Source organism: Glycine soja, chromosome 5 (genome assembly GCF_004193775.1).
Source record: "Glycine soja cultivar W05 chromosome 5, ASM419377v2, whole genome shotgun sequence".
Lineage (NCBI taxonomy): Eukaryota > Viridiplantae > Streptophyta > Magnoliopsida > Fabales > Fabaceae > Glycine > Glycine soja.
This window is the reverse complement of record NC_041006.1, coordinates 36663745-36676678: the sequence shown is the minus strand read 5'-3', so window position 1 is coordinate 36676678 and position 12934 is coordinate 36663745. Positions and strand designations below refer to the sequence as shown.

Below are 12934 nucleotides of genomic sequence, written 5' to 3'. Positions count from 1 at the left end.
GCACCATCCTTGGTGGCTGGTACAATCGAATATGTCAATACGGACTCAAAGTATGGGAAAAAAACGAGAGAGAGAGAGACTTGATATCTAATGTTAAATAGTTAATAATGCATCTAATGTCATAATGACCAGAGAAATAGTTAATAATATATTTTTCCTATGATTTACAAAAAACATAGAAGATTCAAGAAACAATGTACTGATTTTATAGCACAATAATTTGGGAGTGTGTTTCTTGTTAGCAAAAACATTAAATAAATTATTGCTAACACATCTTGTTGAGAACGTAAAAGAGAAACATGATATAAGAAAAAGGATGATACAAGACAACTTCTATTCAAGGTGTGAGAAAGACATGCTCTTTTGTACTTTGTTTAGACTATTACAGTTAATTCAATGCTTCTGATTTAGAAATTTTAGACAAATATTTTTATTATTTCCTGAAAAAATTTAATTTCTTTATCCAAAGGAAAAAAAACAATGAATACATTTTAATTGAAATTTGAATTTAAGATTCTTTAGAATTATAAAACCCTCCAAATACAGGATCATACTTCATCTAATCTTTACAAAATTAAATTCTTATTGAAATTAAATTCAAATAATTTATTTTATAATTAATATAAAAAATTATTTAATTATAATCCTAAATTGTCTTACCATTAATTATTAAAGAAAGAAAAATCACAACTTTTTACAGTTGATTTTTAAGTTCGCACAAAAAATTTGATACGTCAATAAGTTATGAAACATTGATTATTTTCTAAGTTCCCACAAAAAATTACAACTTTTGTAAAATACATCAATAAAAAATTAATTATTTTCTAAACTTTCAAATTGATTGAACATTGATTAAAAAAGATGCATAAGTTATTGTAAATTTTTTTATACTAGCTTCGATTCCTCCAAATAAAAAAATTTGCTTAAACTTATGTAAGTTATTATATAAATTCTGCTTAAACTGCTTAGGAAATCCTAAGCGGAATAAGTAAGCCTAGCGATGCATCATTAGATATAAGATGAAGTTCTGAAATAAATTTGTATAAAACTCATAAACTTATGATAGCCAAGTAACAAATCTCTCTACAGATACCTTCGAGCATAAATTAAGGTAAATAAATAAGAGTATTTTTTTAATAAACAAAGGGAAGCACTCAGACTTCGAACCAAGAAACTACAATTATCGAGCCTCTTATTATAACAGTTGCCTCATCTAAAGAACTCCAAAAAATGGATTCTTTATTGCAGAGTCTAGTTCAGATCCAGCTGAATTCAGGACCGCCATTTCAACTTTGTCCCTAGGCAAAAACAAAAACTCACCACCATCGATCTTCTCAAACCCACAAATTTCTAGAAATTCAATGCCCCCTTTCAAGGAACCAACTCTGTCCTGTAAAACACACCCAACATAAACACAGACTTACCATAAATATATCGTATTTAAATGATCTAGTGGTAGGTTAGTATTGAAAACCCAACTTTCGTTTAGACAAGAGAAATATGGGGCCATATACCTGAAAAGATTGGTTACTAAGACGTATCTTCCTGAACTTTTCTTCATCGGGATTTCTGGCAACATTCCCTACATAAGTTAGAAGAGTTTGGAATGCTCTCTTCACTCTAGCGTCATCCTCCTGCTCCAAGAATAAGTGAACATGTAAATAGGCTAAGGTATCACAATATTTAAGCAGAAGATACTTTTAACAAGCAATATTTGAGAAGCATTGATGTGAGGTAAGCAATCAAATTCCTTTAGCAGAATGTAAAATGCAGTCAACACTATCACTACTGTATATTAAAAAATGGCCTCATTTTTCCAGATTGCATGGCACGTGGTATACAGTATACTTCTCTGGCCATCCAAAATAAAAGCACTAGAAATCAAAATGAAAATAATTGAAATCATATCAAGAACTTTATGATTTTCATAAGAGAATATAAATTTGGGTCCTTCAAAAAGATATGCAGCCAAATCGTCCCCTTTGAGAAGCATAAAGATAATATATGAAGCTAAAAGAAGTTCAGATATAATACAACCAGTGGATTCATTAACGATGCTATCAAAGTGCACTAATATTCATCAATAGCACATCTCTAGATGTACATCTACTCGCTTCTATCCAAAAAAAATCAATCCTATCTCTTTCAAGCACTGGGCCCTTTCACTGAATAAAAGGGCAAGATTTAGGCATATAAAAGTAAGTATCCTTTGCTGTATGGCGTATGCTATCTAACCAGTCTGGTACATTTTTTTACCTTGTATTGGTTTCATTCCAATAAAATTCTTTTCTTGGCTTTTGAAAAAAAAAACGTAAGTATTCTTTCAAAAGCCAAGGTAGGCCAGTTGTCCCTCATGAACACAAAAAGGTTATGCAATTGCACTTGCAGTAAGAAGCTAAATAGAAAGATTCAGGGGGCAAAACTTTTTTGGATGTAAAGCTATCTGCATAATTTGTAATAAAATATATAATATTTAGCATCAAGTGATGGAGGTTGCTATGGTACCTCTTATGCTATTACCATTAGATGTTCAATTGATACCAGTTCATCAACTATCGAACAGTTATTAATACTGTCAACTAGACAGAGGTCCTGGAGTTCCCCAAGAATGTACCTTGTGGTTCTGCTTGAGAGAACGGAGGCACTCCCTCATTTGCTCAGCTTTTGTGGCAGGCCTAACAGGCACAAAACTCTGCAAGCACAAATTTCAAATAAGCATGTAGCTGGGGAAAAAAAATGAAACCATCATTATTTTTGGCCAAGCTCATACCTTTTTCTCCTCCACAACAGGCGCAGGTGAAGGTTTGGCTGCTGAGGGTTCCTCTGGAGGCAATCCAAGTCTCCGCCTTCTTTCTGCCTGTCATCATAGAGAAACAAAGTGACTTCATTCAAATCTCCCAATAAAAGATATTCAATTTTTCATTCCATCATTTGAAAGAAAAGACTCATCGTACTCCTCAAGTCTTCCTAAAAACTTGGACTAAAGTCCTCTAAAGCTACTGCAGCCATAAAAGCAGTAGTAGCAGGCTCCAAAAATTGTTTTTCTTTGGCAAAAAATTTGTTCAGAATGCATATTTAATTTGATCAGCAATGACACAAAGTAGACTCATTTTCTGAATGGGTTCTTCTGGTATAACATATATGGGAATATGCATTGCGGAAACTTTCAATGAGCACAAAACATTTTGTTCTGCACTTGATATTCCAAGTTAGTGCAATGCTCAAATCATTAAATTCTTCCATTAAAACAATAAAATTGGCAAAACGGAAATTAACCTTTTCACAAAACTTCTTTGAAGTATAATTCATTCATATGCAGATTGCAGAACACAAGATTTGTGGGTTGGGGCATAATTCAACCATTTTGATCTAACCTATAATTCAAATAAGCTAATGCCAAGCAGAATGCAGTTCCAAAATGAAAACAATATTGTCAACCAATTCAAAACAATATAAATCTATCATATCTAAATATATTTTATCCCAAAGTACGGTTTTTTATTCATTTTAGACAACCATGCATGGCAAATGGTGGCTTATCTTTCAATATATTTATTAAATACACAACCTGAATTAATGTCCCACACTTCTACGTCAGTATGTCCTGTGATCTTTTACCAGAGACTGAGAGAATAAGTTAAACAACTATGTTTTCAAAGTAAATGATCTTGAGGGAAAATAAAAACAAATCTCAAAAAGTATTATCAGTATCCAACTACAGCCAGATGACAAAAAAATAGGATTTAATGCACATAAGGTATTTGGCGTTCATATTCTAATTCTAAATAGAGGTCAGGGACACAGATTTAAGTATTTGGCATTCATATTCTAATTCTAAATAGAGGTCAGGGACGCAGATTTAAGTATTTGGCATTCATATTCATATTCTAATTCTAATTAAAAACCATTTATATGATCTGACTCTTGAGTCAGATAAGAACAGGCTCGATAAAAGAACGAGAGAGAACAAAATGGTTAAGAAATGTTGGAACCTTGTCTTCTTCCAACTTTTTCTTGATTTTCTCCCTAGCCCTTTTCTCTTCCTCTTTCTCTACTTTTTTCAAGGCCAACAACCTGCAAGAGGAAGCAAATTTTTCTTAGCTGAGTGCATTCAAAACAAAATACAAGATGGGAGGCAACAAATTTACTAGCTGAGCCAGACCGTTTCCTCTCATTCTCTTCTTCAATCCGCTTTGCTTCCAGCAACTCCTTGCCAATGCGAATTCTCTCCTGCATTAAAAACATGACAGATAAGAAAATGAAGATCCAAACTAATTAACAAATATGGACAAAAGTATCAAGAAATACTATATTACAATGTTATAAACTGGTCCGACCTAAGAACATATATACAACAAAAATTAACCCGTGAATTTTTCAAGATAACTAAAGAGATACTGCTACTTTGGAACACAGTACAGATACATGGCAGCTTGAATATCATAAAATGAAAACACACACACACAAATTGGAGTAACTAGACTGTATAAGAGCAGAAAAATTAGTATAAAAGATGTCCAACATTTTAAGCCAATAACCAATTAAAGATTATCTGATTTATATGTGAAGCTTTTTTCCCTCTTTTAGCATATCTTTTGTGAAGTCTTGAGATCCTTCAAACAAATTACATAGGCTTTAAGCATTGGCTCTTCTATTTCTGATATTGAGTTCAATTAATTCCAATAGTTTAATTTCACAATAACCTTTGGAGATACTTAAAGGTTGTTGTGAAATCAACTCTAATGATTTGTCTTTGACTACATAATAACCCAGGTGCCAAAACCAATGAATTTCATCAAAGCTTCACGGACACACAAATGGGCAAGACCACAAGAGAGAGAGAGAGAGAGAGAGAGAGAGAGAGAGAGAGAGAGAGAGAGAGAGAGTTATTAAACAATGCAGGAGTAATGAGTTAAAATTGGACTTTGAATGATTCGCCAACAAATTAGGTTGTGATGAAATTCTTGGTCTGAGTCAAGGAGATGTGAAGATAGCTAATAGGAAAAGATTAATATGAATAGAGAGGAATGCAAACTAGATTCACTAAAACTGCTTTGAATAGTTGTGTTACAACTTAAAAAACGCAGGCATTATACATCTATAATAAGACTATGGAGTATGGACCTGTTTGGATTACACTTCTACCAACCACAACTGGTGTTGGGCATCTTCCAAAAGTATCTCATTTTCTGTGCATGGACACATTTTATCTTTTCCAAAATCTTTTTTTTATCAGCAAAGATAAAATATTATATACAAGACTAGTACCAGGGGTACTGAAGGAGTACAATTGATGTCCAAGATTAGCAGAATTATGGTTTCCTAATACAGGCTTTAATACTAGAATTAGAAAACCATAAATCTGACCATAGTGTTGTCTATAATCTACCCAAATCCTATGAATGTATCCCTCCCCTGATTACAAAATCCCTCTCAAATTACTGGACCAGTGATTAAAAGATATTTCAAAACCTTTCCAAGTTTTTAAACCATGACAAACAAAGGAAAATGGCATCCTCCATCAATTTACTGCCATTGAAGCTATCATTTGAGAAAATTATCCCATTCCTATGCTGCCATATACTCCAGGTTAAAGCTATCCACCAGATCTTCCATCTCTGAGACCTGACTCCAGAAGGCCTCCCAAAACCATGTTGGAGGAAATGATGCCTTGGAGTTTGCGGAAAAACACCCGATATGTTTGACCAAGACACCGATTCCCACCAAACCGGAAGAATTTTGCTGCAGTTGAAAAATAAATGAGCTGCATCCTCTTCATTGTTTCTGCAGAATGGACAGAAAGAGTCATTGATTTCGATATTTCTCCTGCGCAAATTTGATTTTGTTGGCAAAAAAGGATGTTTTGCTTGGAATCTTTACATTCCACACTCATTGAAAACTCCATCTTGATTCTCGTCTATGGAATCTCCCAAAAGCAGCTTGTACACGCTCCCCATTGAATAATTACCACTTGAATCTCCCTTCCACACCCACTTGTCCTATCGGTCAGGATGAATTGAGATGCCTTCTGTGTCTCCCAAGAACTTATCAGCCACATCAATCTCAGCATCAAAAAGTGATTGCCTCCATTGAAAGCTCCACTCGCAGCCTGCATTTGAGAATCTCCCCATTTGCTGTATGAACTGTTCTTGCTGACAGGAAATGAGATATAACTTAGGGTATTTTAGCATTAGCGGTACACCATCATCTTTCCACCGATCCTCCCAAAATCTCACTCTAGCTCTACAACCCACCTTCCAAGATATCCCATTTTGAAACCAGTTACCCTCCTGCAAAGGCTGAAACATTGAACTAAGGTCCTGCCACCAGAATGATTCATTGTTGCCTCTCCTATCCTCATCCAAATTCCTCCAACAGCCATATTTTGAATCCAACACCTGAGCCCACAGTTCCCATTGGTGATGCAATAGATTCCCATCTCCATTTTCCAAGAAGAGCAAGATTGAAATTCTTGATGTCCCTAATTCCTAGGCCCCCTTTCTCCTTTGGTAGGCACACTGTATCCCACTTGACCCACATAATCTTTTTCTGCTCCATCCCTCCTCCCCACAGAAACCTGCACTGTAAGCTCACCAACTTATCCAGAACTTTGTTAGGAACCCTGAAAAAAGAAAAAAAAGTAGATGGGAATGGAGGTTAAGACTAACTTTATAAGATCACTCTACCCCCAAAAGAAAGGTATTTTTGTTTCCATTTTGCTAACTTTCTCTCACATTTCTTGAGAATAGGATCCCACAACTCACTACGCCTTGGGTTTGCCCCAATCGGGATACCCAAATATAGGAAAGGTATAGACAACGATTTGCAATTTAGATAACTTGATACCAATTTGAAGCTCCTCAAAATGACCTTGATTGCTTTGACATTTTCCATGGAGGCCTCCCCAAAAAATATTGCATCATCAACATACTGTAAAATGCTGATTTCTACATTATTTCTTCCAACTAAGAAACCTTTGAATAGCTTCTTCTCCAACACTTCTCTCAGCAGCCCCTTTAGGCCTTCAGCAACAATATTAAATAAGAGTAGGGGCTAGTGGGTTCCCTTGTCCGAGTCCTCTTTGCAAGATGAACTCAGCTGAGGGGCTTCCATTCACCAATATCTAAAACAAAGAGGTCACAAAACTACTACCAAAACCCTCAAACCACCTTAGATACAATTTACAAAACAAGAAAACAATAACACTTTCAAAAATACTATTAACAGCCTAGAATTTTTTTTATTTTTTTTTACATTTAATAACGTGAACTTCGATTCAAGAATATACTAATACACAGATGAGGTAATATATTACTTTTAATCAACTTAAACTTTACCATGTTACAGGAAAGTCACTTCATTTACGATATAGACTTTGATATAATTAAAAACAATAATTGACAAACAAAAAAAATTATTGATTTTTGAAGCAATACTACATCATGTGCCGAGAACCAACTCTCCCAAAAGCTTAAGCTATTAAGTGGAGGCTCATAAATGATTTTATATCTCTAACATGCCCCTCAGAAGAGTCATTTGGGCTTGCAATGTCACTATCAAGCTCACTCTATCTTGCTCTGAAATTCAACCTTTGACCAGGTGAGGCAAAGCAACAAGTATGAAACCCTTCCATAATGTAAAGATTTTAAATACATGTGTATATCAGTAATGAAAGTCACAAGAAATAAGTGAGAATCAAATGGATGAATCTGCAATATACCTTTTCTCTTTCTCTCTCCATTCTCTTCTCTTCCTCTTCTTTCTTCTTACGAGCTCTCTCCCTTGAGATTATAGTTTAAAAAATCAATGATTACACAGACTACAAATATACCAGTAATAATAAATTGGCTTAAATGTAAGCACACGGAAACTATAGTTCTGGACACATCTAAGCATGTATTAAACTACATAATTTCAAAAATCTTCATATGACAATATCAACTGAGCAAAAGTTCAGAAGGCCAGAACATAATGCATTGACACGAATTTGGCTAACATTAATACTGTTGTATATTAATGGCATGTATATAACTTGCACACAATGATAGAGGACACAGAAATCTGCAGACACATTTCTAATCTCTAACAGTTAACTTCAAGACTTATAAATCAGGGTGCAATACCCAATGATATTAATATTAGGTGTTCACTTAATCAGCCTATGGTACTTATAAAAATACCAGAATGCATCAACTGTGTCCTTTAGAGGTCAGGTAAAAGCAGACTAGGGATTACCCTAGGTCATCAGCATACATTACTTCTATCAAATGAATCAATACATATGTAAATTTATTCTCTAGAACTTTGTCCAAAACAATATTAAAACTCTAAAATAGCTTCATAACTTCACCCTTTAGTATGAATGTTATCTGAATTCAGTTTTATACCTTAGTTCCTGCTGTTTGGCCTTCATTTCTTCTGGGGTAAGCAAAGGTTTAGGAACCTCAATTTTGGTGTTGGCGGGTACCTGTGTGAATCATTAATCAGCAGGTTAGAAACTAGAGTTTGTGACTTAATTCCACTGAATACATTTTAAAATTTGTTCATAACACGAACTAGTCTTATTTTTGTTGAAGTTTGCAACATCAGATCTATTACTCATGAAGCAATAAGCAGTTAAGCACATAATGACAATAAGTGATATTAAAAATATAAATATTGTACCAAGGGCATCTGATCTATGTCAGGATCATTCTCGTGCTCTACTATCCAATTTACAGCAGACTCAAGGCCAGCATTACCTGTAGAAGGGAGAACCCAGGTTTAATATCTAGAATCTCAATAATTATCAATGTCCAGATATAAATAACATTAATGGTGCATTGAAAATACCCTTTAAACTGACTGGTCATGTATCCTAGATCCAAATACTGTCACGCGTAACTACGGAAACTAAGATTTAAATCTAATAAGTTTTAAATCAAATTTTCCATCATATATAAATATTATAAACTTTGAATAAACAAGTCCCTTTCCTGGCTATATTCTTCTCACTTCTCTCTGTTAACCCACCCTAGCTTCCAACAATATCATAAAGTTCCCTTCAAAAAAGCAAAAATAGATGCTCTGTGATACAATAATGATTAATGGATACAAATATCAATCTTTTTTTAAAAAAAAATACGAAAAAAATATTTCATGAACGTCCAAGAATGACCTGTGACAAAAAGCACTATTAGAACAAAAGGTAATTACTTAGGGATAAGTGGAACAGCTAACATACTCCACAAATGTCCCATGATGCATTAATAACTACAGATCTCTACTCCACGAACTATCCAATAAAAAAAAAGAAGTAATTTTCAAGACAGAACAATGTTGTTAAATGGCGATGCCATGGTCGCCATGGCGGATTGGCAACCACTATAAGCAACTTGTGAAGGGAGGCCTGCTTTTGTGGCGCCATGGGCGTGTTTATTTGGCATGATTTGGCCTTTCGCCATTGATAACACTTGGGCAGACAGAAAAAGTAAAAAGAAACAATAACAATCAAGCCTTATCACAGTATGTGAGATCAGCTCCACGATCAATCAACATACTAGACTAGGCTCTATTGCAAATCATATTTTCAATAAAACACTTCAGAGCAAGGTAAACTAAATTGGTTCTTCCTCTATTTCTTTTACTAGGACCATCCTCCGTTTGATCCACTCAAACTACACAAGCCTCTATCGGTCTTCTCACATGAGACAGCAAAAACCAAGTCAGAAAAAAAAATCCAGAAATACGAGAATATCTCTATCTTGAACCCGTATAGAACACTACACAACTATGGTCAATAACAAAAGAATAGGACTGCATGTAAATTCACCAGAGTAATGAAGCGCCCGCGTTGCCCGTGCCGTTGAAAACCCCATGGATTCAAGTTCCTTGAGCAGCTTCTTGTCCACTTCGGGAACAACCATTTCTGCAGTTTAAAACATAAACCACAATCAGGCAAACATACAAACTAAAACTACATCACCATTAACCACTGAGCTTATAAACCATTTTAGGTTTAATTATTCGTTTGGTCCCTATACCTACACAATCTTTCCGTTTTAGTTCTTACACCTAAAACTACTACCCGTTTTAATCCTTACGCATACACTTTTTAATCAGTTTTAGTTCCTGGTATTCAAAAATCATAGGGATTAAAACAGATTAAAAAGTGTATGTGTAAGAACTAATTTGAGTTAAAAAGTGGGTGTATTGGAACTACAACGAATAATTCGAGGTATAGAGACTAAAATGTAAAGATCATGCAGGTATGATAACCAAACGAGTAATTACGCCCTTATTTTATAGCTTAACAATCATAGATTGGGAATATTAAATTTTAATTAACTAAACTCAAAAAAAAAATTACCTTCATTTTTGTCAGTGGATGCAGCAGCGGAAGGGTTTTCCGACGAAGCAGTTGCATCCACCTTCGGAGCCTCCAAACTAATCGGTTTGACGGCCTCGGAAGTCTTGTCAACGAACTCGGTGTGGCCGGTTCTTTTCGTGTGCAAATCACTCTCCTATGTTCGCGATCCAACCAACAGTAACAGATTCAGTTAATAATAATAATATATTAAAAAAAAAAGGAAACAATTAAGTGCGGTATTGAACCCTAAAATGAGAATCGGGAATTGTTGATCGGAGAGAGTGGGACTGACGGTTTTGGATCGGCAGGGTTTGGAGCAAACGGAGCAGATGAGGTTGAGAACCGGTTCGGTGGACTCGGAGAAGTTGGAGTGGGAAGTGAGTTCGGCGTGCTCTTGCGCTTCTTCTACGGTTCTCAACAGAGCACCGCAGTCACCGCACTTGAGAGAAACGCCTGCCATTGATTCTGATGCAGCAAACGCAATGCAAGTAACAAATTTCAACAATTGGATTTCTATTTTGACCAATCAGCAGCACCTACGACGACTGCTTGGGCTTGCTTTCTCCGGTAGAGTGGAGATGCAACAACGCCGCTAACAAATTATTATTTATTATTAATTTATCATTACTATTCTTCCTAAAAAATTATTTTTGACGTTAAATTAATATATATATATATATATATATATATATATTATTTTCAAAATTTAGATATCTTTCTAACAATATACGAGATAATATAATATAAACTGAACGATTTAATTTAATTTCCTATCTATTTTAATTTATTATGATTTTTAATTATAATATGATTTAAATATTATAAATTATAATTTTTAATTATATAAAACAAATATTTATTAATTATAAAAAATATTTATCATGTGCAAGACTAAAATACTAGTTATTCTAATTTAAAGAGAAAATTGATGTATTTATCGTCTACTTTTCCTTCTTAATTACCCTTGTGATTACTAACATTATTTCACAATTTAGTAACTTTTTTTTAATTTAATCCTACTGTTTTAATATATATATAATATAATTTTGGTTCACCTGTTAACCTTCCATCCAATATTTAATGGAAACATGCTAATATGTTTTCTTACTAGTAGGAAAAATAAAAGTCAAACTCTCAACATGTATATGAGGTGGGGACAAAATTCTCAATTTTGCAGAGGCAAAGAAGATGATGATCCATGTTTGTCAAGCTAGTCCGCATATGAGTTGCTTGCTCGATAAATATGTTGGAATAAAAGCTACCAATCATATGACATGTACTCTTTAATTTCGCAAATGAAAATCTCGTTGCAGATGAAAATAAATTAAATACCATCCTTGAGAAAGAGCTCAAGTGGGTTTCTTTAAAATCTGATACACACTTATTTCACCACCTATTTAATCCTTGAGAAAGACAATCAAAACCCTCATAACCATTTATCACCATTCTGAAAACCTCTCTTAACTTCCTTAACTAGTTTCTCTCAAGCCCTAGCCTTTATTTTTGGGGAAAAAAAATCTTAACACAACAGTGAGATAAATTTGGAGCTTAATTAGAGATCTTCAACAAGTGAGTATAACAACATCTTTTTTAAATTTTCATGGAATGAATTTATTGGATGTGATTTTATTCAGGGTTCTTGATGAGAAAATGTTGGAATTTTTGTGCAACCCAATTGTTGTGTTTCATTTAGTGATTTACTGGGGAATGCAATTTCCTCCAAGGTTTTCATAAGAATTTTGAGAATTTTAAGGTGAGTTTTTTGTATGTTGAAATCCAATTGTTGGTTGTTTTGTTTGATGAGAATTTTACCATCATAAGAATTGAGAATGTAATTTATAATTACTAAAGATTATATATTTTTGTTATTTTAAGGGTGAGTCGTTACCTTTTAGAAGAAAATATACATTAAATTCTTGAAATTAAATGAAGGATATTGTCATTCAAGATGAAATATTGATGACTTAAATATGTCTTTTGCACTTTAAAGTTAAGTCATTTTTTAGTCTTTAAAATTTAAAGTTGATTTTTTTAGTCATTGAAATTTATAAAATGTTATTTTTAGTTCTTTTGTATAGTATGAACCTAACATGAAATAAGAAATTTGTAATTTATGACAACTTTTGACCACCAAAATTTAATTTTTTATTTTATATTTTAAAATACATTTTTAGTGATAAAACTGTTATAATCAAGTCAATAAAAAAATAAAAACTCATAAAAAATTGCTTTAAATTTTTTATTAACTTTATTTTGACTCTTTCAAATCAATAAAAAATTATATTTAAAATATAAAATAAAAAATCAAATTATGACGGTAAAAAATGTCAAAAAACTTCCTTTAATTTTTGTTTGGCTTACACTTTACAGAAGGATAGAAAAAGTATTTTACGGATTCCAGGATTAAAAAAAGTAACTTCAAATTTAGAGAACTAAAAAGAAAATGATTCATATTTGAGTGACTAAAAATATATTTATACCTATATATCTAAATAAGATGAGTTACTACTATATAATTAGCTTTGTATCTAGGTGTCTAGAATTTCAATGGGTTTTGGAAGTTGTATCAGGGATGATGAAGGCAAA

At 33.4% G+C, this 12934-nt stretch overlaps 1 protein-coding gene across 1 annotated transcript; it reads right to left on the bottom strand.

The window, feature by feature from the left end:
- Positions 1-1015: 1015 nt before the first annotated feature.
- LOC114412897 (UBX domain-containing protein 1-like) lies at positions 1016-10952 on the bottom strand. Its single transcript, XM_028377002.1, has 12 exons — positions 10641-10952; positions 10349-10502; positions 9812-9907; positions 8665-8741; positions 8388-8467; positions 7721-7781; positions 4163-4230; positions 3993-4074; positions 2771-2857; positions 2615-2692; positions 1515-1634; positions 1016-1390 (listed from the first exon to the last, which is right to left on the bottom strand). The coding sequence occupies exons 1-12, from the start codon at positions 10806-10808 to the stop codon at positions 1214-1216; spliced, it is 1248 nt and encodes a 415-aa protein (XP_028232803.1). The 5' UTR covers positions 10809-10952; the 3' UTR covers positions 1016-1213.
- Between the last annotated feature and the right edge of the window lie 1982 nt (positions 10953-12934).